This window comes from Zophobas morio, unplaced genomic scaffold (genome assembly GCF_036711695.1).
Source record: "Zophobas morio isolate AGI-343-1 ecotype UQ-CSIRO unplaced genomic scaffold, CSIRO_AGI_Zmor_V1 ptg000024l, whole genome shotgun sequence".
Taxonomy (NCBI): Eukaryota; Metazoa; Arthropoda; class Insecta; order Coleoptera; family Tenebrionidae; genus Zophobas; species Zophobas morio.
In genome coordinates this window covers 11,139,161-11,162,425 of record NW_026972129.1, presented here as the reverse complement: position 1 = coordinate 11,162,425, position 23,265 = coordinate 11,139,161, and the positions used below count along the sequence as shown (strand labels likewise).

At 32.9% G+C, this 23,265-nt stretch overlaps 3 protein-coding genes across 4 annotated transcripts in view; 1 reads left to right on the top strand and 2 right to left on the bottom strand.

The window, feature by feature from the left end:
- LOC135135528 (15-hydroxyprostaglandin dehydrogenase [NAD(+)]-like) overlaps positions 1-23,265 on the bottom strand; it is a 136,682-nt gene that overhangs the window by 57,374 nt on the left and 56,043 nt on the right. The window lies entirely within an intron of this gene.
- LOC135135190 (kelch-like protein 10) lies at positions 1,566-4,094 on the bottom strand. Of its 2 annotated transcripts, none has more exons than XM_064064194.1 (5): positions 3,541-4,094; positions 3,127-3,482; positions 2,540-3,076; positions 2,172-2,481; positions 1,566-1,876 (listed from the first exon to the last, which is right to left on the bottom strand). In XM_064064194.1, exons 1-5 carry the CDS (start codon positions 4,022-4,024, stop codon positions 1,668-1,670), a joined length of 1,896 nt encoding a protein of 631 aa, XP_063920264.1. In that variant the 5' UTR covers positions 4,025-4,094; the 3' UTR covers positions 1,566-1,667. The 2 variants fall into 2 exon arrangements, with proteins under 2 accessions (XP_063920264.1, XP_063920265.1); XM_064064195.1 differs by having other exon boundaries at positions 1,566-1,861.
- The window catches only part of LOC135134856 (SNF-related serine/threonine-protein kinase), a 46,537-nt gene continuing 41,247 nt past the window's right edge, over positions 17,976-23,265 (top strand). The window contains exon 1 of the mRNA XM_064063714.1: positions 17,976-18,187. The gene's annotated coding sequence lies outside the window, so the exon portion shown is untranslated. The remainder of the gene's footprint in view (positions 18,188-23,265) is intronic.

The following is a 23,265-nucleotide window of genomic DNA, read 5'->3' as shown; positions in this document are numbered from 1 at the left end:
AAATAACTTAGCCATCAAAATCATGTATTACTTTCCACGGCCTCGCAAATCCACATCTCAGCCGTCTCTTTGTTCTAATGTTTTCCAAGAATTCGCTCGAGACACATTTCTTACTCAAATATGGATAGAATTTACTGTCCAGCTATCAAATCATTTCAACAGTTCATACATGAGACACATTCTTTACCCCATTTTGGACAGAATGTACACCGACCACCAATCAGATCGCTCCAAAGGTAATTAAAATCTAAGATAATCTGAGTTAAGGGGTGATATCAACGTTCAAGAATGTCTAGACCGCTCGTTTTATGATTTTAATAGCGTGGGAAACGGACCAAAAGTCCTATAAATAGGAAACCGCATTAGATCTATTCAGTAAAGTCTGTCCAATTCAGCCGTTTGGTTGGTCCGTCGGAAGTTTGGTTTATCCATTATACCCAACTTCCGCCGCCAGGCAGAAGTATCTCCAAGAATTTACTCTAGCCACCATCGTCACGTTAAGTTTTCCCAACCTTCCACTCAGCTACCCGATGGTTTTAATCTTGTGAGTTGTCACTGATCTAGTTAATTGTGCGTGTGTGCAATGTTCTGCCCTCGTATTACCGCACGGTCGACCGACCATATGTCTTTACAGACAATATAGTTTCTACCAACACTATTCCAACAGTTAGATGGAGACTGGAGGATTATTGCTCTCATAACTTTGTTTAGTACATACCATATTATTAACAACATACGAATAGAGAACAGGATGGAAAACACAGAAAAAAGCTTTGCGAAATTATTCATAATGGTAACGGGACGATAATTTGATGTCAGAATGATCTCCAGATTTGATACTGGTAAAACCCACGAAACTTTCCATAGGTCTGGATTTACGTCTGCACTACTAAAGACTGTAGTTAAGAATGTTGGAAATACCGTGGCACAATCTTTTAAAAGAAATGAAAGCATGTGATCAGGATGAGTTGTCGTTGTAGGATTTAGTTTTCTGAAACTCTTTTCTATATCAATCTTTAAAATGGAATACCCGAAGAGAAGAAAGTTACCAATATTCAGAAAATTAAATTGAAAATACTGAAGTTTTAAAAAGACATCCATGATCGTGTATTCTAAATACCTGTTACTGAAATAGTGTCATTTAGGGAATGTTCACATAGTTAGTATCGTCTTTATTTTCACAGAGTAAAAAATTCTCTGGATACAAAAATAACATTCCAATGATAATTTCATCGCAAAACATCTTTTTGGATTGTAATTATCTCAAACAAATCACTTTATTTTGAAATATTAAAATCGCTTTCGGAATCTAGTTCTAATGCGACAAAAAAATATTGGAAAAATGCCAACGGTTCTATTATCGTTCTGGGCTTTTTTAAGTACTGATTTTGCTAGCTACTGCTGTGAATATTAAGCGATATTATAGGTACATATTATTAATTATAATGCACCACGTGCCTAAATATTGAAACATTTTCCATCTAAAGAGCATTATAGCTTTTACTAAGATATATTTAGTCAGAATTGTTTGTTTGTAGTTAACTAGAAAAACAAGTTCAGCACAGTTTCAAATGATAATATTTATTGTATAAAACTGACAAATTTAAATAATAAACATGGTATAGATAAAAAGGCAAGAACCACATATTTTAAAATCTTCAAACACATTAAGTTGTACCAATTTCAGCTCCTTGTCCCCATTCCTGTTGACTTCTACCCAAAACTGAATATTCCTTGGTATTTGGTAAGCCACTGATGACGCAAGCACTCAGAGCAGATCTGTTGAGATTCATTGGCGAAGCGTCATACCAGTCGTCGGTTTCCGGATCGTAATACTCCACGAAATTGATTGTCGAAGAACCTGACACGAAGTTGTCTAGAAATTGTACCAGGAATTGCGAGAAACTAGCAATTGAAGAACTCAAAAGCAAAAGGTAACATGCCAAATTTAACTTGGTATTTCAAATAGCATGAACGTAGTTCTAGAAGTTTTGCAGACACATATAAAATTCTTACGAATAATTTTTTCATTTGTCAAGAATACTTTTAAGTGCATCAATTGTGACCTATCACCTTTAACTACTCACGTCTTCAATTAATCAGAATTTTATATTGTAATAATTGTAGGAAAAACAATATCAAATTTTGTTGAACTTGACCGAATGACTTACCATTAAATCCTCCTATAACATAGATGTAATCATCTAAAATAACAGTCGCAAAGTTGCTTCTTGGGGTCATCATTTCTGAAACTTCGGTCCACCAAGGAGATTCTCCTGGTACGTACTTCTCACCACTGGTTAATCTTACGTAGCCATTAAAACCTCCCAAGGCATAGAGAGTATTGTCATAGACAACTAAAGAAACACCAGATCTTGCCGAAATCATTTGGGGAATATATGACCACTGGCTTGTTTTAATGTCAAAAACTTCAGCAGAGCGCATAACTTCTTGACCATTGAATCCTCCGACAATGTATATCTGCATCAAAAACCTTGATTAAAATTAAATTATTTTTGTAAAAACTAAGAATAACAACTTTTTCGTTGAGAGAAGCAGCACTAGCATCAGATCTTTGCTTCTGCATCGGAGGAATAATTTCCCATTGGTTTTTAATCGGATCGTATCTTTCTGCAGTATTCATTCGAATTCGTCCATTGTAACCACCCATAGCATATATTTTATTGTCAGACATTACTACACTGACATAGCAACGATGATGATACATACACGCACATTCGTTCCACATATGATTTACTGGATTAAAACGTCTAACAGTGTTGAAGTACTGGTTACCATCAAAACCACCGATTACATAAATGATACCATTTAAAGTACACAAACCATGGTACGCTCGAGGTACTGAATCTGTGTCTGACGATAAAAGCCACCTGTCTGCCCTAACATCATAAGTTTCTACGAAATTGGTGGGACTTCCAGCACTCCACCCACCAATTGCAAAAAGAACGTCATAGGATATGCGTGGTCGAAAAATGACGTTGGAAATATCGATTTTTCCTGGACACATTATAGTTTCAATTTGAGAAACGACTTTTTCCATGTATTCTTTACACTCCTACAAACTTAGCATATAATCAAATTCGGTAACTGCTATCAAGTAATTACATGTTTTTCCTCTACGAAAGGGTGTCTAGCAATAGCAATGAGATTATCACGTGCCATATTTCCAAGTCTTATACATCGCAGTAGTTCAAAGAAGTAGATTTTCCTACTTCTTGGACAAAAGTTGATCCACTTCACCACAGACTCAAAAACCAATTCCTCGTTCTTTATATTAAGTTCATCATCAGTTATAATTTCTTTAAGCTCATTTTTATCTAAATGAACAAATTCGCTACTTTCCATTAACACTTTACTAAAATTGTGTTTGACGAATCTTTGTCCACGCTTGACCAAATCGTTGCAGAAATACTGATTAGCAAAATGCAGGATTCCCAAACAGTTTGTCGAACATAACTCATCTACAGTCAATGTAATTAAAACTGTGAGTAATAATAATCAATCTTCTTTACAACATACCGAGCAAGTACCTGCAACAAAGTTGAACAACACCAAGAATCTCATATTGATCAGCAAATTTGAGTAGGTCCTCTACATTCGAAGAATTTATCGAACAAGTGCCCGTGTACGCAAAATCAAGAAGTAAAGCGAAAATTTTTCCAGATGCTGCAACATTTGCTTCGTAAGTTTCAGGCTGTCCCCTGTTTATGGAATTTGTGAAGAGTGCTCGAAAATAAGGACTGGCAGCTGAGAGAATAGCTCGATGTATTTTGAATTCTGTACCATCAGAACAGTGGACTACTCCATCACAGAGCTGATTTTTAAGACGCAGTTCTTTCCAGATTCGGGGAAATTCAAAAGAACTTGGCTGCATTGGCATGCACACACATTTGTCGTTTTTTCTACAGTTTTGCTGTTTTCGTTTTTTGCACGATTTTTTTGAGTTTGTCAACTTAATTTTTGTTTTTGAGGAAACTCGTCGAAGCTGCATTGTAAAATCCATTTAAAATGTGGTTCACTGTCTTGTGAGGAGTTTGTATATTATGAAAACTGATTAATATGACATTTATTGATTTGAACACTTCAATTTATTTCAAAGCCAGTGTTATATTTTTAGTAAATAAAAATGTACAGTTTGAAATTTCTTTAATGTAATGATTAATCACTCTAAACTTTAGGTACAATTCTTTCACTTTAAACAATTATTTTAAACAAAATCAAAATATGGGATTTGCACTATACATGTTTTTTCTATTAACGCTACAGTTAGAAAATGAACATTATTAAGTATTATGACAAAATTTTGCAAAAAATAAAATGTTCACCTACAATTTTTAATGTGTTTAGGTGTTTATAACGTATTCACATTATCATGTAAATGGTCATATAAACACACGTGGCGGAAATTCAGGCTCAACTTATTATTTTATAACAATGATATCAAAAAATTCTGGATGTTACATCATAACACACACCATTATTTCTCACTCGAGATTTAAAAATAGTTTATCTATGGTATTTAAACTGATCTTAAATATTTATCTATTTTGAGAGGACGGACCTTGAAATTTTGAAGTCGAAAACGGGAGATAAAGTTCATGAAGAAATCTACATCCGCATGAAACGCGCAATTTGGTAACAGCTGACAGTTTTGCGAAGGCGGGGTAGAGCGTAAAATATGCGGCAGGTTTTTTGAGCATAGTGATGAGGTGTGTAGGGTAACGGATTACACCATAAAAACAACACACACACAACACAAGATTCCATTTTTTGACGATCACAGTTTAAGGCCAAATTTTGAATTTTTCCGGGCCTTAAAATAATGTGTATATATTTGATTTGGCTGGATGTTTGAGTTACCACAACTAAATACAATCAACAGTTGTAAATTTTGTACTATTGATGAATTGCAAAGAAGATAAGTTTTGAAACAGTGATGATACTTACTCTGTTTAAAATGTGATGATTTAATAAATGTTCTAATTAAATAATTGAACTTAGTTTCATAAGTGTTTTGTTTGAAAAAAGTTATTAATTAAAATTAATATAAATAAAATGGGTCTTTCAGGAATTCGTATTAAAGTACTTCGAAGTAGTCATCAAGGTTAACTAACGATGGTGTTAACATTGTGCAGTTGATTTCAAAACTTTCACATATACACTGTTTTCGTTAGTTTTGTAAGTCAGTAGTACCAACCACATGGCGTATGCCCTGGCCCACTATAACTCAAAAACTTTTCGATAGTTAATATTTAATTTGTATTTAATGGACTGTCCGTGATGGAAAACTGCTGTCGAACAACGACTCTGGAAAGGAATCGACCGATACCTACTGACTATTGCACTACTACTTGAACTGCAAAAATTGTAGGAGTACCAATTAACTTATAAAATTTGTCCTAAAACAGTGAATTTGATACTGCTCAATTTTTAGCAGTTACTATGATGTTCAGTAGCAGACCTAAATATCGAATGACATATTTTTCTTTTAAATATTTTGTCATATTGTCAACGAATATGTCAAAAATACTTGCTTCTCTTTAAATAACACAAAACTGTTGTTTTTGTGGATTAAATAAATTTCTACGACTTGTATTCAAACAATGGATTCAGAACCTAGGACCAGAATACGAGCTATCTCAGCGAAAACTTTATCATCATACGGTTATGCTGTTTGGTAAGTGTAGCTACACCGACACAAATTATTTTGTTTTAACCTATTTAATCATCACATGTTTAGCCTTTTTCCGGAGCAACCTACAAGGGTAAAGAATTTTTGTTAGCATTTGCAAAATCTACCTTCCACTTTTCAGGAAGTTATAGTGGAACAAGATCGGGCAGTTGAAGAACACGTCCAAAAGGCTGCTGTTAAAGAAGTTGAAGCTACCACCAAACCAAAATTTGAAGTACGTAATATCTGGTTTATTTTTCTCCTCACTGAACTGCTTGTCCAAATTCTAGTTGGTAAGACTCTATTGGAGGAATAGATTGGTTTATCTGTTAGCCTTCATTTCCTTCAGTTTGTCATTAAGCAATGTTTATCATTTTCCAATAAACATATACCGGTATTGTTTCCTCCTGAAGTAACGTATCATATTTTATCAAATTTGTTTCAGGTATGGAGAAATTTTTATTGTTCCGTATACTGTGGCCACAGTAGTTATTGGTTACCCGTTGTTTGTACTGGAAACATCAATGGGACAATATGGTCAATTTGGACTTTTATGGATTTGGCACTGTGCCCCGCTTTTTTTTGGTGTAGGCGTTGCAATGGTTTTTGCTTGCCTAATAATATCTTTGTACTACAACATCTTTGCCGCTTACTCTCTGGTTTATTTTGCCCGTTGCTTCAACCGAATTCTTCCTTGGACTTTGTGCAGCGATTTTTCGTCTAACGAAGAAGACAACTGTCTGCCGTATTGGTGGTATATCTCAAGTAATGTGACAACGTCATCAAAAGAATATTTTTACAAAATTGTTCTCAACACATCATTTACACCAGAATCATCCATAGGTTCGCTGAAATGGTGGTTGCTGTTATCATTACTGTTCTCTTGGGTTATTGTTTATATAGTAACTCTTCGCAGTTGTCGTAGTATAGGAAAATTTGCTATAGTTATGGTAATTTTCTGTTATTTTGCAATTTTAACTTTGCTAGTTGTCGCCTTTCAAGTGAAAAGTACTGGGAGATTGGTTGCACATGGTACGGAAAATGAGAGTATTTTCAATTTGCGAATGTGGTGTTCAGCAATAATGCAGGTGCTGCTCGAATTAGGAATATATTTAGGTATACCGGTAGTGTATGGTTCTTACTGTCGTTTTCGCCATTTTATATTGATTGATTCTCTTATTCTGTGTATAATTAACTACATAAATTCTATTATATTTTTCTATTTATTTTTTTCATTTGCTAAGTCATTTTCTTGTGATGTAGCACATTTGCCCTGGCACATACCAGATACTACCATTGGTGTTATCTACATGATATACTCTGAGTCATTTTCGACAATATCAGGACAACATTATTGGTGTCTTATATTTTTCCTTATGCTCTTTTTGATAGTTCTTGGTACTCAGATTGCAATTGCTGAAGCTATAATGACGGCAGTATATGATAATGTCATGAAATTGTCTCAACACCGTTGGCTTATTAATTTATTAATTTGTAGCGTGTTGTGTTTTCTTGGAATTATTTTTTGTTTAACAAATGGTTATTTCACCTCTCTTTTGTTGTATTATATCCCAGTACTTTTCATAATCGTACCTCTTTCTTGTTTGTTTGTTATTGGTATCGTTTTAGTTTATGGCTTCGGCCAATATTCACAAAATTTGAAGACGATGGGAGATTACAATTTCGGCACACTTACCAGACTTTTCCTGTATAGCTTAATAATTATTTTGTTTTTAATATTCTTAATAACATTGTTCTCTCTCAATTCTGTAATATTTACAGCTGGTTTGTTCAACTATGACTCTTATAAAGAAAAGAAAATAATTTCCTGGGTGATATGTATCGTTATATTGTGTTCAATCGTAATATATGCATTAATATGGGCTATATATGCTCGTAAAAAAATTTTGAAGTCTTCGAAAAAATGGCTTAGACTGGAAAGAGACAAGAAGGAAGAACGCGGTCAATTTACTACCACTTACTCTGGTTCATATATTTGGGAATGGAATAAATACAAATAAATGTTATAGTAAAAGTGTTTATGCTGTAATTTAATTTAGTTCGCTTGTAGTACCAGTAGGACCACATTATTATTATTAGACCAGCCATTGACCCCGAAATAACCGCCATTCAGGCAAGACTTCTATCATTACGGGTATCAAGACCCCGTAATGATTCGCATTGATTAGATTAGCAAAGCCATTTTCGAGATCCCAGAAACATGGGATACAAATTCGTCTCCTACGAGGTTAGAATATTATTCCAACTCCTTGGTCTGCTGTTATTCTCTAATCTCGTCCCATCTCCATGAGACTAGCGTGATTACTCTGATTACCGATCATTTATCAGCGCATCACCTGAAAGTCGCTTTTATATTATTCTGATTTATTTGTCCTAAACCTACTCGGACCGACATAATCATACTCTTCGAGAAATATAGGAAACTGTATGACATGTTCGTAATAAAACAGCTTTTTTTAAGTTTGGTAATTATTAAATCATTTAAATATTAATATTAAGATTTCAAATTCTTCTGTTTCGGTGTACAAACTTCTTAATACGATCATTACGTCCCGAGCGTTAATCGTAAATTTGGCAACGTTCATATTCAGACAATTTTCTAACTAAAAGCCGTTGTCAATCAAGCGAAAGCTGTTACCAATTGCTAAATTTTAAGCAAAATCAACAGGTGGTGTTTCAATAGAAATGGCAAAGACAATAACTTTTTTGTTTCCTAAATAAGCTTAATGCATTTTTAAGTTGACATTGAAAAATAAACTATTAATTTATAACAAAAACGTCGGCGCTATATGGTATTTTCTCAGGCTTCTGTTGCCTTTTTTTAATACTTTGAATTTTGGTTCACGACCAAAACGTTCTGATTTTTTAATAAAGTTGTGTTAAAAATATATGAATTTTATGAACCGGTTCCGTGTTTAAGTTTGCGGGTACTTTACAGCACCCTTAATCACTGCGCATTGTGAAACTGAAATTTTTCAGAACAAAATTTTAAGAGCAGTACGATACATATACATGCTCGTGACATAAAAATGTTTAAGACACCATGTTGCATTTTCAAAAAAACGTATGAATTTTTGAAATAAAAAATAAAATGCCTAAAACGAGAGTCCATTTTCAGCGAAAACTATAACTCTTGAAAAATATCAAGATGATCAAAGTAATCAGTCGTTTTTTACTTTTGCGTTTACCAAAAATGCTGAGAATTTTCTTGGAATGAATGCCCCATATTCCTGAATATATCTGTCTACCAGTTACGTATTTACTATACTAAAAAATATTAAATTAACCAAAATACTACACTAACTAAATAGTAAACATTAATCACTACAATGTTTGTCTACCTTAGTATGTATAGTTTCCTCAAACCTATAAGGCGTTTATGGCTTTGACGTTTAAAGTACAGTAAAACCTGTCTATGCCGGAATCACGCAGGTCCAGAATTTTGATCCGTCTTAAACAGGGTTCCGGCTTTTACAGGAAACCCGCCTATGACGGAAAGTAAACCTCTATAAAACGGAAAACAATTTTTATTAAATAGAATACATAGGTACATATAAAAGAATTATTTGAAACAGTCGTTTATTATTCTTTGCTTCTTCGGCCATTGAGATATATTTTCAATACTTATTCTCAACTGCAAAAGGTTGGCTACACGCTCACCACTTTGCCATTCTTCTCTAATTTATTTTATGTTTTATAATTGCTTTTTAGAAACCGAACTTGTTTCAAAGTTCTTTAAGACTCAAATTTTGCGGCTCGTGTACATTAATTAAATCCATTTTGCTGTTGTTGTTGGTCTTGTTTTGGGCCATTACGAACACACATACAACCACGAGACACACTAATCAAATAAGAATTGAAAACAGTGACTTTGTGTTGACAAAAAATGCACCTGCAGGTCTACGAATTGAATTACATGTTTTTCGCAGAAATCATCAATTTTGTTCTCGCTTCCGTTTTACACAGAGTTGGGTGCATGTATTTTGACACGTTGGGACTTACAAACATTTTCCGTTTCCGCGTTATGCAGTTTCCGGCTTATACGGACCATTGATTAAATACATATAGATAGACCCATGCTATTGTCTGGAGCGAACAGGCCAACGGCCGGCGAACAAGAGATGGCGCACCAACAGTCGGCCGTCAAACGCCGGCGAAAAGCTTGGACACCAATCGCGCGCGTAGATAACCCAAATCACAGCAACAATACATTTAATAAAGCTACCACTCGACAGAGGGCGACGAAAACAATGTGTAAAAATCTCTTCATAACCATTTATATAATTTACAACGTTGCCAGATGAGCCTAGCACAACTTTGCCGTTATTTCTAGTCGATTAGATTTTATTTCGTTTAAAAGTTTCTGGTGAATAAATGGAATTATTATAATGAATAAACAATACAAACAAATTATTACTTGTTATTTTAAATACTTGTTAGTGTTGATGAAAACATAAATGGTAATTAAAGTTATTCTAAATACGGTCCGGTCCGGTAGCTCAAATTTTACAGTACGAGTGATATGTTTCAGGACGAGTAGGTAGCCGAGTCTTTAATTTCGAAACGAGTACTGCGAAAAGAGTTACCGGACGTATGTTGTTATCTATTTTATTTCATACTGTCAACATACTTTTTTATTCGATAAAATTATTATTATTTTGAGAAAAAATCCAAATCGAGTCACTTTTTCTGACATCGTTAGCAACCGCTCTTTGGTAAATGTTTTAATTTGTTTATTCGTGCAAATCAGCATCATATGTTTAAACACATAGTACTTATAACACTTTACAGGACTTATTGTTTTGTATAATCCGACTCGATGGACGAATGTTTTGTGCAATCCGTCTCGAAGGACCAATGTTTGTGCAACTCGGCTCGTCCTACCAGTATTTTTTGTAATCTGGTTGATACGACAATGTGATACCGAATTGCACTTTGATATTGCTCCAAGGACCTTTGTTTTCTTGCGTGCGAGATAATAGACAGCGTTCGGTTTCGATGTTTAATACAGGACGGTTACAGAAGTACTAAATTTACATTTGTATTTACAATAACAGGTAAAGCAAAAGAGACCCAAAAGGGTCAGTGGCCGCTTCCGGAAATGGAAAACTTGTCCTTTTTGGCCACGGAGGTAGAAGAGTGTCTCTTCTACCTCCGTGTTTTTGGCTCAATTTTATCGGACTTGTCCGTTTTTTTGATTTTACCGGAATAGTTCGATCCAGTAAAACGTCAAACTTGACATAGTATGAAGTAAAATAAATAAATTTTATGATGTAAATACAATTAAGTGTATCGATAATTCGCTACTGAAAATTTATTGAAATATAATTTGTGTTAAAAAAAGATTTTTGTGGTTTTATGGTTTATTAAATGTAATTAAAATAAATAATATCAAGAACTTGTATTATATATCAAAAACATTCATTGTAAATAAGAAAATTATGTAAATAAACCATAAAACCATACAAAATTTTCCTGCGACCTCTATTCAAAATCCCAGTTTACCAATAGGAATTAAGGCACAAAGATGTTTCACTGAATTTAATACCGATTTTTCAAGAAAAGTATGCTTATAAGCCTATAAGCGTCTAATGGATTAAAACAACAAATAATAATCACAATTTATTTGTTTTATGTGTTCATTACAATAATCCCATTTATTTACCAGAAACTTCTAAATGAAATAATATCTGGTTGACGAGAAATATCCGCAAATTTGTGTTAGGCTCATCTGGCAACGTTTTCGGTAGGTAGGTATCAATGGAACTAAAAGATTTGGTAATTTTCTTGGAAGAGTTTGTTTCTTCAATGAAAATTTATGGTTTTTAATTCTTCGGCCGCTTGAAAGTCTCGCCATGTGAAAATAGATTATTTGATAACCTGTTTCGTAATAATTGTAAATACGAACAAAAGCATATTTGCATATTCTAAACAACTGGCCATATCGATTCCAAACTTGTACAGATATGTTTTTTATTGTTTCTGTTTTCAATGAAATAAATTTTATTTGCAAAATACTTAATGTCTAACGACATATCACGCATACATACTACCCCATTTACTATATTTTCAATCTGTGCATTTTTCGCTTCATTCGTAGGAGCCAAGTAAGAAGTATCAGTGAGACCGGCGGTCTTTCAAAAGCTCGTAAATGAAAAGATTTAGTAAAGTTTCCTAGAACAGTCTGTCTCTTCATAAAAAAATTTAGAGATTTTTACTATGAAATATTGGTACAATACGCTATATTCCACTGTTTGTTTTCTTTGAGATACGACTAGTTCTTGTGCCGAAGTGAAACACCAAAAAGTCTAAAGTCCGGAAATCAGAGTGAATTTTAAAACACATAAAACGACTTCTTTATTTATTTAAATATTGTCCTGTAACGTCCTGTGACGTGGAATGGAGTTTCTTAATGTACAAAAGTATGTTAGATAATAACCGAAAAATTTTCTTGATTAAAACTAAAGGAAACACAATTATTACTTGGAATAAAAATAAAGAATATCAAGAACTTGTGCTATGTATTAAAAATATTTAATTTCAAATAAGTAAATTATGTTAATAAACCATAAAACCACAAAAATCTTTTTTAACACAAATTATATTTCAATAAATTTTCAGTAGTGAATTATCGATATACTTAATTGTATTTACATCATAATAGTTATTTATTATATAAGCGGTTAAAGTGAATGTTTAATGAGCGGCCAGTTTAAGGCGAGAGCGGCGTATGCCGCGAGCGCCTTAAGACCACGAGTTACACATTCATTTTAACCGCGAGTGTAATACAAACTTTTATTCAATTTTGACAACCCCAAGTCCCAAATTGTGAAAAAATTGGTGATTCAAAGTTCACATTCGAGAAACGTCAGAATTGACAGCGACCAAATAAAAGTTTTATATGCGTAGAATTTAGGTTACAATATCAGCTGTGTGTGTGTAGTATGTGACTCTGGCGACGGTGTTTGTTTATTTTAAACAAACTAAAATTATCGAAAAATTGCAAAATCATGCAAGATTCCAACGGCAAAACTTGCTCCCAAAAAAGAGCAAATCAGAAAGTGTATCAAAAGTTCCTTAGATGGAAAGAGCAGCAAGACATTGGAGAAATTACAGAAATGGTAACCATGGTTTTAAAACAGCAAAATAAAAATTTTATTTCGCTAGCGGTTTAAAAATTTTATGGTGCTACCGGATAAACCAAAGCTTTAGTGGCCTACTGACGGCAAAATAAACGTTTGTTTACATGTCAAAATTGAATAAAATTTATTTATTTTACTTTATACTATGTCAAGTTTGACGTTTTACTGGATCGAACTATTCCGGTAAAATCAAAAAAACGGACAAGTCCGATAAAATTGAGCCAAAAAGGACAAGTGTTCCATTTCCGGAAGCGGCCACTGACCCTTTTGGGTCTCTTTTGCTTTACCTGTTATTGTAAATACAAATGTAAATTTAGTATTTCTGTAACCGTCCTGTATTAAACATCGAAACCGAACGCTGTCTATTATCTCGCACGCAATAAAACAAAAGTCATTGGAGCAATATCAAAGTACAATTCGGTATCACTTTGTCGTATCAACCAGATTACAAAAAATACTGGTAGGACGAGCCGAGTTGCACAAACATTGGTCCTTCGAGACGGATTGCACAAAACATTCGTCCATCGAGTCGGATTATACAAAACAATAAGTCCTGTAAAGTGTTATAAGTACTATGTGTTTAAACATATGATGCTGATTTGCACGAATAAACAAATTAAAACATTTACCAAAGAGCGGTTGCTAACGATGTCAGAAAAAGTGACTCGATTTGGATTTTTTCTCAAAATAATAATAATTTTATCGAATAAAAAAGTATGTTGACAGTATGAAATAAAATAGATAACAACATACGTCCGGTAACTCTTTTCGCAGTACTCGTTTCGAAATTAAAGACTCGGCTACCTACTCGTCCTGAAACATATCACTCGTACTGTAAAATTTGAGCTACCGGACCGGACCGTATTTAGAATAACTTTAATTACCATTTATGTTTTCATCAACACTAACAAGTATTTAAAATAACAAGTAATAATTTGTTTGTATTGTTTATTCATTATAATAATTCCATTTATTCACCAGAAACTTTTAAACGAAATAAAATCTATTCGACTAGAAATAACGGCAAAGTTGTGCTAGGCTCATCTGGCAACGTTGCAAATTATATAAATGGTTACTAAGAGATTTTTACACATTGTTTTCGTCGCCCTCTGTCGAGTGGTAGCTTTATTAAATGTATTGTTGCTGTGATTTGGGTTATCTACGCGCGCGATTGGTGTCCAAGCTTTTCGCCGGCGTTTGACGGCCGACTGTTGGTGCGCCATCTCTTGTTCGCCGGCCGTTGGCCTGTTCGCTCCAAACAATAGCATGGGTCTATCTATATGTATTTAATCAATGTACGGACCAAAATACATTAAATTGGGTATTTGAAAAAACGGGACTGCGGAAAATTTCCGCGATAAGCAGTTTTCCGCCTTCTGCAGAGTCCGGCATAGACAGGTTTCACTGTACTTTACAGCCGACCCTTCATAAAGCTTAGTAAATGTAAACCATGCCACGTGCCAGGGACGGCCGAGACGCGAAGGACCGGACTAAGAGTAATTTTATTTTTAACGTTTCTTCCGTACCTTAATTATTTAATCATTATTCTGCACATTTGAAAATATTATTAAGATATTGAAAGCAAAAAACATAAAATCTGTAATAAGTAAAACTGGTCCACTAAGTTTTTTCATAAATCAAATAATTTTGACGATGTCACCGTCCTTTGTTTCAAATCCAGAGGGTACATTCATATTGCTGTTATATTAAAAATAATACATGACTAGAGAGCGAAAAGTATGCAAATATGCTGTAACTTTATTAATATATGCAGAGATATGCAGTTGCATATCCTCCAAAAATTGAAAAGAAGTGTAATAACACAACTAAATTTATTTACAAATTATAAAAACAGGTTTATCAAGCTTAATTTTTTTTAATAAAAAATACATAGATAAATAAAATTTTTTAAAATTATTGTCTTACACTAAATAGTGGCAAATAAATAAAAAAAATTATAATAGGCCATTTAATTAGTATTTTTGTAGCAATTTATTTTTAAATACTTTTCGAAATATTGTAGCAAAAAATTTTGCCGATGATCCGAAAACATATATTTGTAAATAGAAATGCGGTTTATAGCAGAAACTACAAAACACAGTGCCTTCTTGAAGAATAAATTCAGGAAAAACCAGTACAGGGCACGGTTGTTAAAACCGTTAATTGTTAATTTAGAAGAGTCGAGTGATGATGACAGTGACTATTTCGATCAATAAATAAGCAGTAGTAGTTAATTAGTAAATAGTTGTGTATGTCAAAATTCTAACTAATTTGCTGTAATAAAAAATGATTGAGTACAAAGTTACTTTGTTTTTACTTAAAATAAAAAAATCGGAAGGCGCAGTTGTCGGTAAATGCAAAACTCAGTCCTGCCCTGTGCTTTTACCAGAAAAGGTCTTTTCAGGTAGGTATCGGTGAGCGGGTTTAGGACATCCGGTTGTGACGGCCTATTGAATTATAATGGGAGTCAAATTGGTGTGAAGTCATAAACGCCTTATATGTTTGAGGGAACTCTACTGGGAAGGTACTGAAAAACTACCAGCAAAGTTAAGTTCCAGACCAGTTGATAAAATTCATATATTCACAACTTTTCATCGCTGACAATTTTACAGAGTTCTCCGACCCTTCTGCTGTCGTCATCCACTCTCAAATGACATATTTATGACGTCTGCAGTACCTATAAAAAATACGTCGTATTGCGGATAAGATATCCATAATCACAGATCAAAATATAACCTCATAGGAAGCAAATACGATTTTACTATAAAGACACATCTAATCAAATAACTGAATTAATAACTTCAAGTATTTAACAGACCCTATTTTGAGATGTGAAAACTTCGTAAAATAGAGACCAAAGTATTTGAAGTTTCCACTTTCTTACTTCAAGTACTTCAAGAGTATTTAAAATACTGAGTGAAGTATTTGAAGTAAAGTACTTGGCAAAATAAAGTACTAAACTCAAGTACATTTTAGAAATACTCCAAATACCAAGTACTTACCAAGTACCTAAATATAAAAGTACTTCAAGTAAAATACTTGAAGTACTTAAAGTACTTGAAGTAATACTTCAAGTCTTTTATCTTACTTTTACTTGAAGTACTGAACAGCTCTGATTTTGAGTTATTTTCTTGTAAAATCACCTCTTCACAACGGAGAGGTAACAGGTAAAGCGGCCACGAGATTACACTGTACAATAAAATGTAAACATGAGGGCAACAGATTTTCAGTAACTGGTCATAACTCTCTTCAACCCCACACCAAATATGATTTAACAAAACTTGTCAATCTGTTTTGCCCACACCGCTCGTCATAAATATGGGTTTTTCCCAAATAGCAAAGCTGGGGTGCTTTTGTTTGTCTAGTGTGAATGAACTTCGAAAACATTATTCATAGAACGTTTATGTTTAAAGTGTATAACATGGCCGCTAAGCAAAGAAAATTTTTAAATGTTAGTGAAAAAATTGACATTTAAATCAAGCATTTTCGGCGATTCTCAGAAAAATTCGCCGTTGGTTAAACGCAAATTGCAGAAATTTTAAAGAAGAAAAAATATTATAACTTACAGAATGACTGTACTGATAAGAGGATAACAACATTACATAATTTTTATCTGTGTTGACCACTACTGTACAATCAACACGCTAACACGAAAATTCTGAAAAGTGTGTATTTATCACATTTTAATATGTAGCAGGTGATGAAAAAATTTTCAGATTAAGAAAAGCTATGGAAATATTTTTCATTTCTTTGATTAAACCGGTAAACCTTACAAAACAATGTCAACGTCAATAAATCGAAGATGTATCAAATGATTTAAGGCTAAGAACAACGAATTTAAAATAAACTTTTTGTCGCCATGGAATCTTCTATTGCTGTTTTCGCCCCTTTACTCTAGGCAACCCATAATTTATGAGTAGGGAATCAAAAAACTTAACGACAGATTTAAATTGACAAGTTTGAATTTGCCGGGTTAAGTTTAACTAAAGAAATGGAAAATATATCCAAAGCCTACGCTATTCAAAGACTTTTCGAGAATCCCTACGTAAAAGGCAAACGCCATTTGTGCTGAACGGAAATTAGGCGAAGAAAAATGTAGACCGTATGTATGTTTTATAGAAAGGGAAAAAGCAGAACTTGAAGTTAGGCGAACCGAAAAAAAATTGTGGTAGAATGAGCGGAAAATAGAAATACGTTCATCACATATCAGCACTTTCAACTATATTGTTGGTTGCATATACAAAAATTTAACTACTGTATTTTAATAATTTTAGTCATTTTAGTTCATGTTGTCCTACTGAATAAAACAATTACGGACTTATTAATTAAAAAAAATACATTATATTTTATTAATTCGTTAGATATTGCTTGTCCAGGAGGCCATGTCAACTTAACAATATTTTGTTGTAATTCCGTAATTATTTTGTTTTGTACGACAAAATGATTGAAACTGATTTATAGTTGTCTACTATTGAGTATTTTTGTGATATTCTACGACGTTACACATATTTAAAAATGTTTTATCGTGCCGAGTGACTATTAATGTTGGTGTTTTTTTGACAAGTGGGCAACCTATTTAAAATTTTATGATGGCATATCTGATTGCCAGAGTGACATATATAACAGCCCCCATCGTCTCAACCAATTAACACGTTTCTTAGGCGTACTCATGTCAAAATTGACAATTGTGAATTGACATACTAGCATAGATGCCAATAATTCAGAACTGCCAACACGAAAATTTGGTTCAATCACTGCTAGTCATCCCGTATTTATAATAACTATTTATATAACGAAATCGTAATGTTGATTTAGGGACTATCGCACATTATATCTAAATTGAAAATATTGATATTCTAAAGATAAGGGCAGATTTGTCTAATTAAATTTACAGCCTTCTTTGTTGTGTCTTCTGTTTAAGGAAAATATGCATTTTTCGTTTTCATTTATGCATGGATACAGTATAAGGGCCTTTGAAATGTACATATCGACGCAACCAACATTACAGAATCAATATTAGCTACTTTATTCACGACAATGGCTACAGAGGACACTACCATTCAAAGTCGCTCTCTAATCGGGCATCCCCTCCCATATTTATTCATTCGGTTTTCGGTTTGTCGATGATGTCAAAATCTGTCAGTTTGTGACTATCGAGTTGTGTTACAATTTGTAAACAATTAAATCCAGAAAACAACCCGTAAATAAAACACATAGTGAATAAAAAAAGACGAGTATAGTTACTGAAAATTTAAGTTCAATTATGGTTTCAAACATCAGATAGGATTATTTGGACGATTTTGTGAATGGACGAGCTGTGGAAATATTAAATGTGAGTAGGTACAGCATTTCTCATCTTTACTACAAGAATGTAATCATTTACATTCAGAGGTGAACAACAATATATAAGTGATATCACTGTTTCAACATTGTTTCTGGAATTAAGTAGAAGGTGTGTGTAATTTTCATGAGTTCCTAATAAAACTAGGGCGTGTATCTTAAGCTTCCTCATTGTCAATTATGCAGACTACAAGAATTTCTTTCAAAATTACAAATATAATAAACCTGAATATTATTGACTGGTTTCGTGTAGTTTTTTATCTGACTATTAAGCAAATTTCCACGACTAGGTCTAAATACATACAATCTGCATCACTTTAAAATATATAAACTATTCTTCAGGTCAGGTCAACCTGTCGCTAAACGGTAGATTCTTGGTTTTGTTGTTAAATGACGCAACAGTGTTAAGGTATTTAAATTTATTTACTCAACCATAGCGCTAATATTATGTACCAACAACAACAAATTTGTGTTTTGTGTGTAGGAATCAAGGTGGATTACCATTTTGCTATTTTTTAATTAATTTTTTCATATTTGTTATCATGTAAGCTGTATTTCCTTCTGTTTCTTATATTGATTGTTGACATATCCGGCGAATTGGAATAACAACAAAATTTAAGTTATTATTGGATTTGTTTGTTCGTCACACTGGATTGGCTTGTACTGTTCTACTAAAAGTAGACAATAGATTTTAAAAAATTGATCAACATTTGTAACATTATGGAACAAAGTTTTTTTTAAGTAAGAATTAGAGCTGGTTTTTTCCACAGACGGCTAATATCACTTGCTTATTTGATTTGTAATTTTAATGTTCAAAATAAATAAAATAAAAATAAAAAACATGTCTTGGTAAATATAACTTTAACTGGACGTTGTATTTGGTTACATTTTCACAATTTTTCAGAACTAAAAAAAAAATGGAGGTTTGAAGTAGGCTATGCACACAATATACATAAATACAATCATTCGTAAAGTTTTTCGGATAACCGTATTAAAAGAGTCATTTTGAAAATACGACATAGTAAGTAATGTGTTCAAATGTTCTAATATATATGCGCCCGAATACACTGTTTTTTTTTTTTTTATTTAAAATAAAGTCATAAAAGTACATTTATAAAAGCTGTGGTTGAATATTTTCTAAAAATTTCACGTATTATGTTTTCTAATATCACCAAAATTAACTGAAACGTGTCAAATGTAACTAAAATAAGGAGGTCATTAAAATTATCAACTATGATCTACTGAAAAGATACAAATTTCTTTTTCTTAATATTGCACCATTATATTATATGAATTTTAAATTTTAACAGTTCAGCCTCACTTTTGACTCATAATAATAATTGAACATAAATTTTTCACTTATGATTTCTTTGTAGTTTTATTCTTTCTTATATGCATATATGCGACTGCAAACTAAGATAAATTTATGTACGTTGAGAATAATGAATTGTGTATTCATTTTGAAAGCGATGTACAAAAAAATATGTATACATCGTATGTTTAAAGTTGGGTGTCAATGAATTTCATGTTCGATCTGCAAAAATGCACTTTCAACCCTTGGTGTATTTACAAATACAACTGTTTGTATTATAAATTAAATGTTTTTGTTGTATTTTGTTACGTATCGATCTTTTAAAGAGTAAACATGTGCCCATTAAGTTAATGGCTGCATGTTTACATATGGCACCTTTCATATGATGTAAATATATACATTCATATAGTTTTCCTTTAATATTAATTTAATTTAAAAAATTGAGAAAATTGAGAGTCTAATCACCGTAATACTCTTGATTCCTCTGTTTGTTTTATTACAAATTCATAGTAAAGTTTGCTTGTTCCGTATACCAAAATCGCATCAAATTTTAAATAAAATCGGAGGCACCGTTATCCGTAATTAAATTGAATTTCGTGCCTGGTTACAATTTTAGAACTGTTCGGAATATATACATAAGTTTCAACGTTGTTACTTTCCGAGCTTATGCTAAGGAAGTATTGTAATAAGGTCCATGAGACGAAGGGCTACTTTCATGTTTTCTTGACGTTTTATTACGCAAAATTTTGCCATTTAAATTTTATAAAATCACAAGTAGAGACGGATTATTTTAAGTTCAACATGGTGAGTCATCAAAATAAGATAACATAAACTTAAGTGAACTGGTCAACATGCTAGCACAAATGTGAATGAAGTGGGATTTATAAACTTACTGTTGACGTTGCCAAGTTGCCGTTGATAGTAACTTTGATATTCAACTTTTGCCTGTTTTAAAGGGGTTGTAGAAGAAAAGTGGATGATTTAAGTTGATTACTACAAAAATTTACAATTTTACACATATTTTAAGTTTCTTGTTGTCGAAATAAGTCTACACATATTAAGAACAAAAGGAAAAATGTAGCCCCGCCCACCCACCCTATCTCAATTGTGATGATTTTTCTTTCATTCGTCGTGAACCAAGGGGGCGGAGTTTTAACTGCAAAATCCTTATTTCTCTACGAGAAATTAAAAACAGGTTTTTGAGTGTCGTGTTGTTCAAAGAATGCTGTGTATATTAAGAAAAAAATAAAGGCAAAGATTATTCTCCACCCATACCCGCCCCGATCTCAATTCCCAATTGTGATGAATTTTTCGTTCGTTGTCAGATTGAGGCGCGGGGTTTAATTGCAAGATCCATATTTGTTTACAAGAATTTACCAGGTTAAACATGGTTCAAGTTTCTTGTTCTGAAAAGACGACTACGTATATTAAGAAAAAACGCAAAATATAAGCCCCGCCCACCCGCCCTATCTCAATTGTGATGATTTTTTTTAATCGTTGAGAGCCAAAAGAGCGGAATTCAATTATAAATTCCTTATTATTTCTCGACAAGAAATTACCATGTAAGACATGTTTTTGAATATCGTGTTATTCAAAGAATACATACTACGTATATTAAGAAAAAATTAAAGCCATACCTGCCCTTATCTAAATAGTAATGAAGTTTTCATTCGTTGGCAGACCTAGGGGCGGAGCCTAATTGCAAAATCCATATTCCTTTACAAAAATTTACCATTTTAAACCTGTTCTGAATTTCTAAGAATTAAAAAAAATGATCACAATTCAGATGGGGTGGGTGGCCGGGGTTTATATTTTGTCTTTTTCTTAATACACATAGTATTCTTTGAACAACACGATACTCAAAAACATGTTTTTAATTTTTTGTAAAGAAATGAGTATTTTGCAGTTAAGCTCCGAATAAAAAAAAAAAATCACAAATGAGATAGGGCGGGTGGGCGGGCTTCCATTTTGCCTTTTTGTTTGAATATGTGTAGACTTCTTTTCACAACATGAAACTTTAAACATGTTTTAGGCTCCGCCTCATAATTGCAAAATCCATATTTCCTTGCAAAAATGTACCATTTTAACCATGTTTTAAGTTTCTTGTTGTGAAAAGATGGACATGTATATTAAGAAAAAAAAAAAAGGAAAATATAAGCCCCGCCCAGCAGCCCTATCTCAATTTTGATGATTTTTTTATTCGTTGTAAGCCGAGGGGCGGAGCTTAATTGTAAAATCCTTATTTTTCTACGAGAAACTACCATGTGAAATATGTTCCTAAGTAATCGTGTTATCCAAAGAAAACGAAATGTGTTAATTGAAAAAGAAAACTATAAGAGAAGCCCCATCAATCCGTCTCGGTCTCAATCTTGATGAATTTTTCATTCGTTGTCAGACCGAGGGGCGGAACCTAATTGCAAAATCGATACTTTCCTACAAAAATTTACAATTTTAAATATGTTTTATTTTTCTTGTTGTGAAAAGAAGATTACACATATTTAAAAAAAAGGGCAAATGTAAGCATGTAGTTATAATACCTAATCTGTTTTTGAGACGAATAGCAATAAATCTTGTTGATTTAAACGTCGAGAAAATGATGGCAGCTATTTAAAATATGACGGTTTCGGTGAACAGGTGATTAAATGGCTTAATATTAGTGGACCTCATTATTTCTATCAAAATTTGATTTTCTTGGAATTAGTGCTGTCAACCAGAAAAATGTCCTCCCTAATTCAGGGGATTTTCCTTCAAAGTTGGCAGCACTGCACACTACCATAATTTGATTTGTTGAAAACCCAAAGTCAACGGCATCGTAATGGCGAAAGTTAAAAGTTGGTCATCTCCTCTACTTGTGGTGTATGAATCCGCCTTGAGTTTTTACCCTAGGCATTTAGATTTTTCTAAAAAAATCCAAATTATATAATATAAGAGCAACCCGAGCATAACGGTGCGATGGTATTGTAATCTCATCGAACTGATAACAGGCAGCACGCAGAGGTTCGATTTCTTCATGGGTCATTTTTTACGCTGTGACTGGTATTATCTATGTTTTTAGGAGGTGTTATAAAATACACAAAATTTCGTAAAATTAAATTTTAAAATTTATGGAAGAAGCTGGATTTGTTGGAGTGTATTTCAGGAGCGAGAGAAGTTGTGTCTAAATAGCCTTAGACCAATTTTTATTTTTTGTAGATTTTTTCTATTTTTCTTTTGTTTAATTTGTTGTGGTGATACATATTGCACACCAAATTATTTTATTTCCAAGTGGGTGCGAAATTGTTTTCAGGTATCTTGTCAAAAAAATTATCAGACTCGTTTTTGCTGTTTGATGTTGACATTGTGTATGCCAGTGCTTTGAGTTCTAAATTAATTTTATTGAAAGAAAAACATGAAAAAAGGCACAAGTTCATAGTATGCCCTACAACGTTTGTTGGAATGAATGAGTACATCAATGACGTTGATTATTAGTTACTACACTTACACGTTTCGAATATCTTCATATAAAAAACATATCTATATTAATTAGAAACAAATTTTTTTCGAGTAATACACGTATGTTGAAGAAACTTCAAAGTGAACGTGCACGGCGTTTTAATTTTTTTTTTTTTTTTATAGAATTACAGTTGACACTGTTAACCCACCGTGCACATCAATATGATTATTTTATTTGTTGAAAATTCGTTCAAAAACTTCAGAAATCTAACTTTTGAAGTTCTCTTTTAGTATGATTTCTAGCGTTTCCTGCACCCAGTCCGCTC

Bases quoted from the DNA above. Each gene is read 5' to 3' on its own strand.
- LOC135135190 (XM_064064194.1), bottom strand. From the start codon at position 4,024: ATGGATTTTACAATGCAGCTTCGACGAGTTTCCTCAAAAACAAAAATT. The intron at 3,483-3,540 runs GTATGTTGTAAA...CATTGACTGTAG, and splicing joins TTGTTGCAGGTACTTGCTCG to ATGAGTTATGTTCGACAAAC. The intron at 1,877-2,171 runs GTAAGTCATTCG...TACAATTTCTAG, and splicing joins TGTTATAGGAGGATTTAATG to ACAACTTCGTGTCAGGTTCT.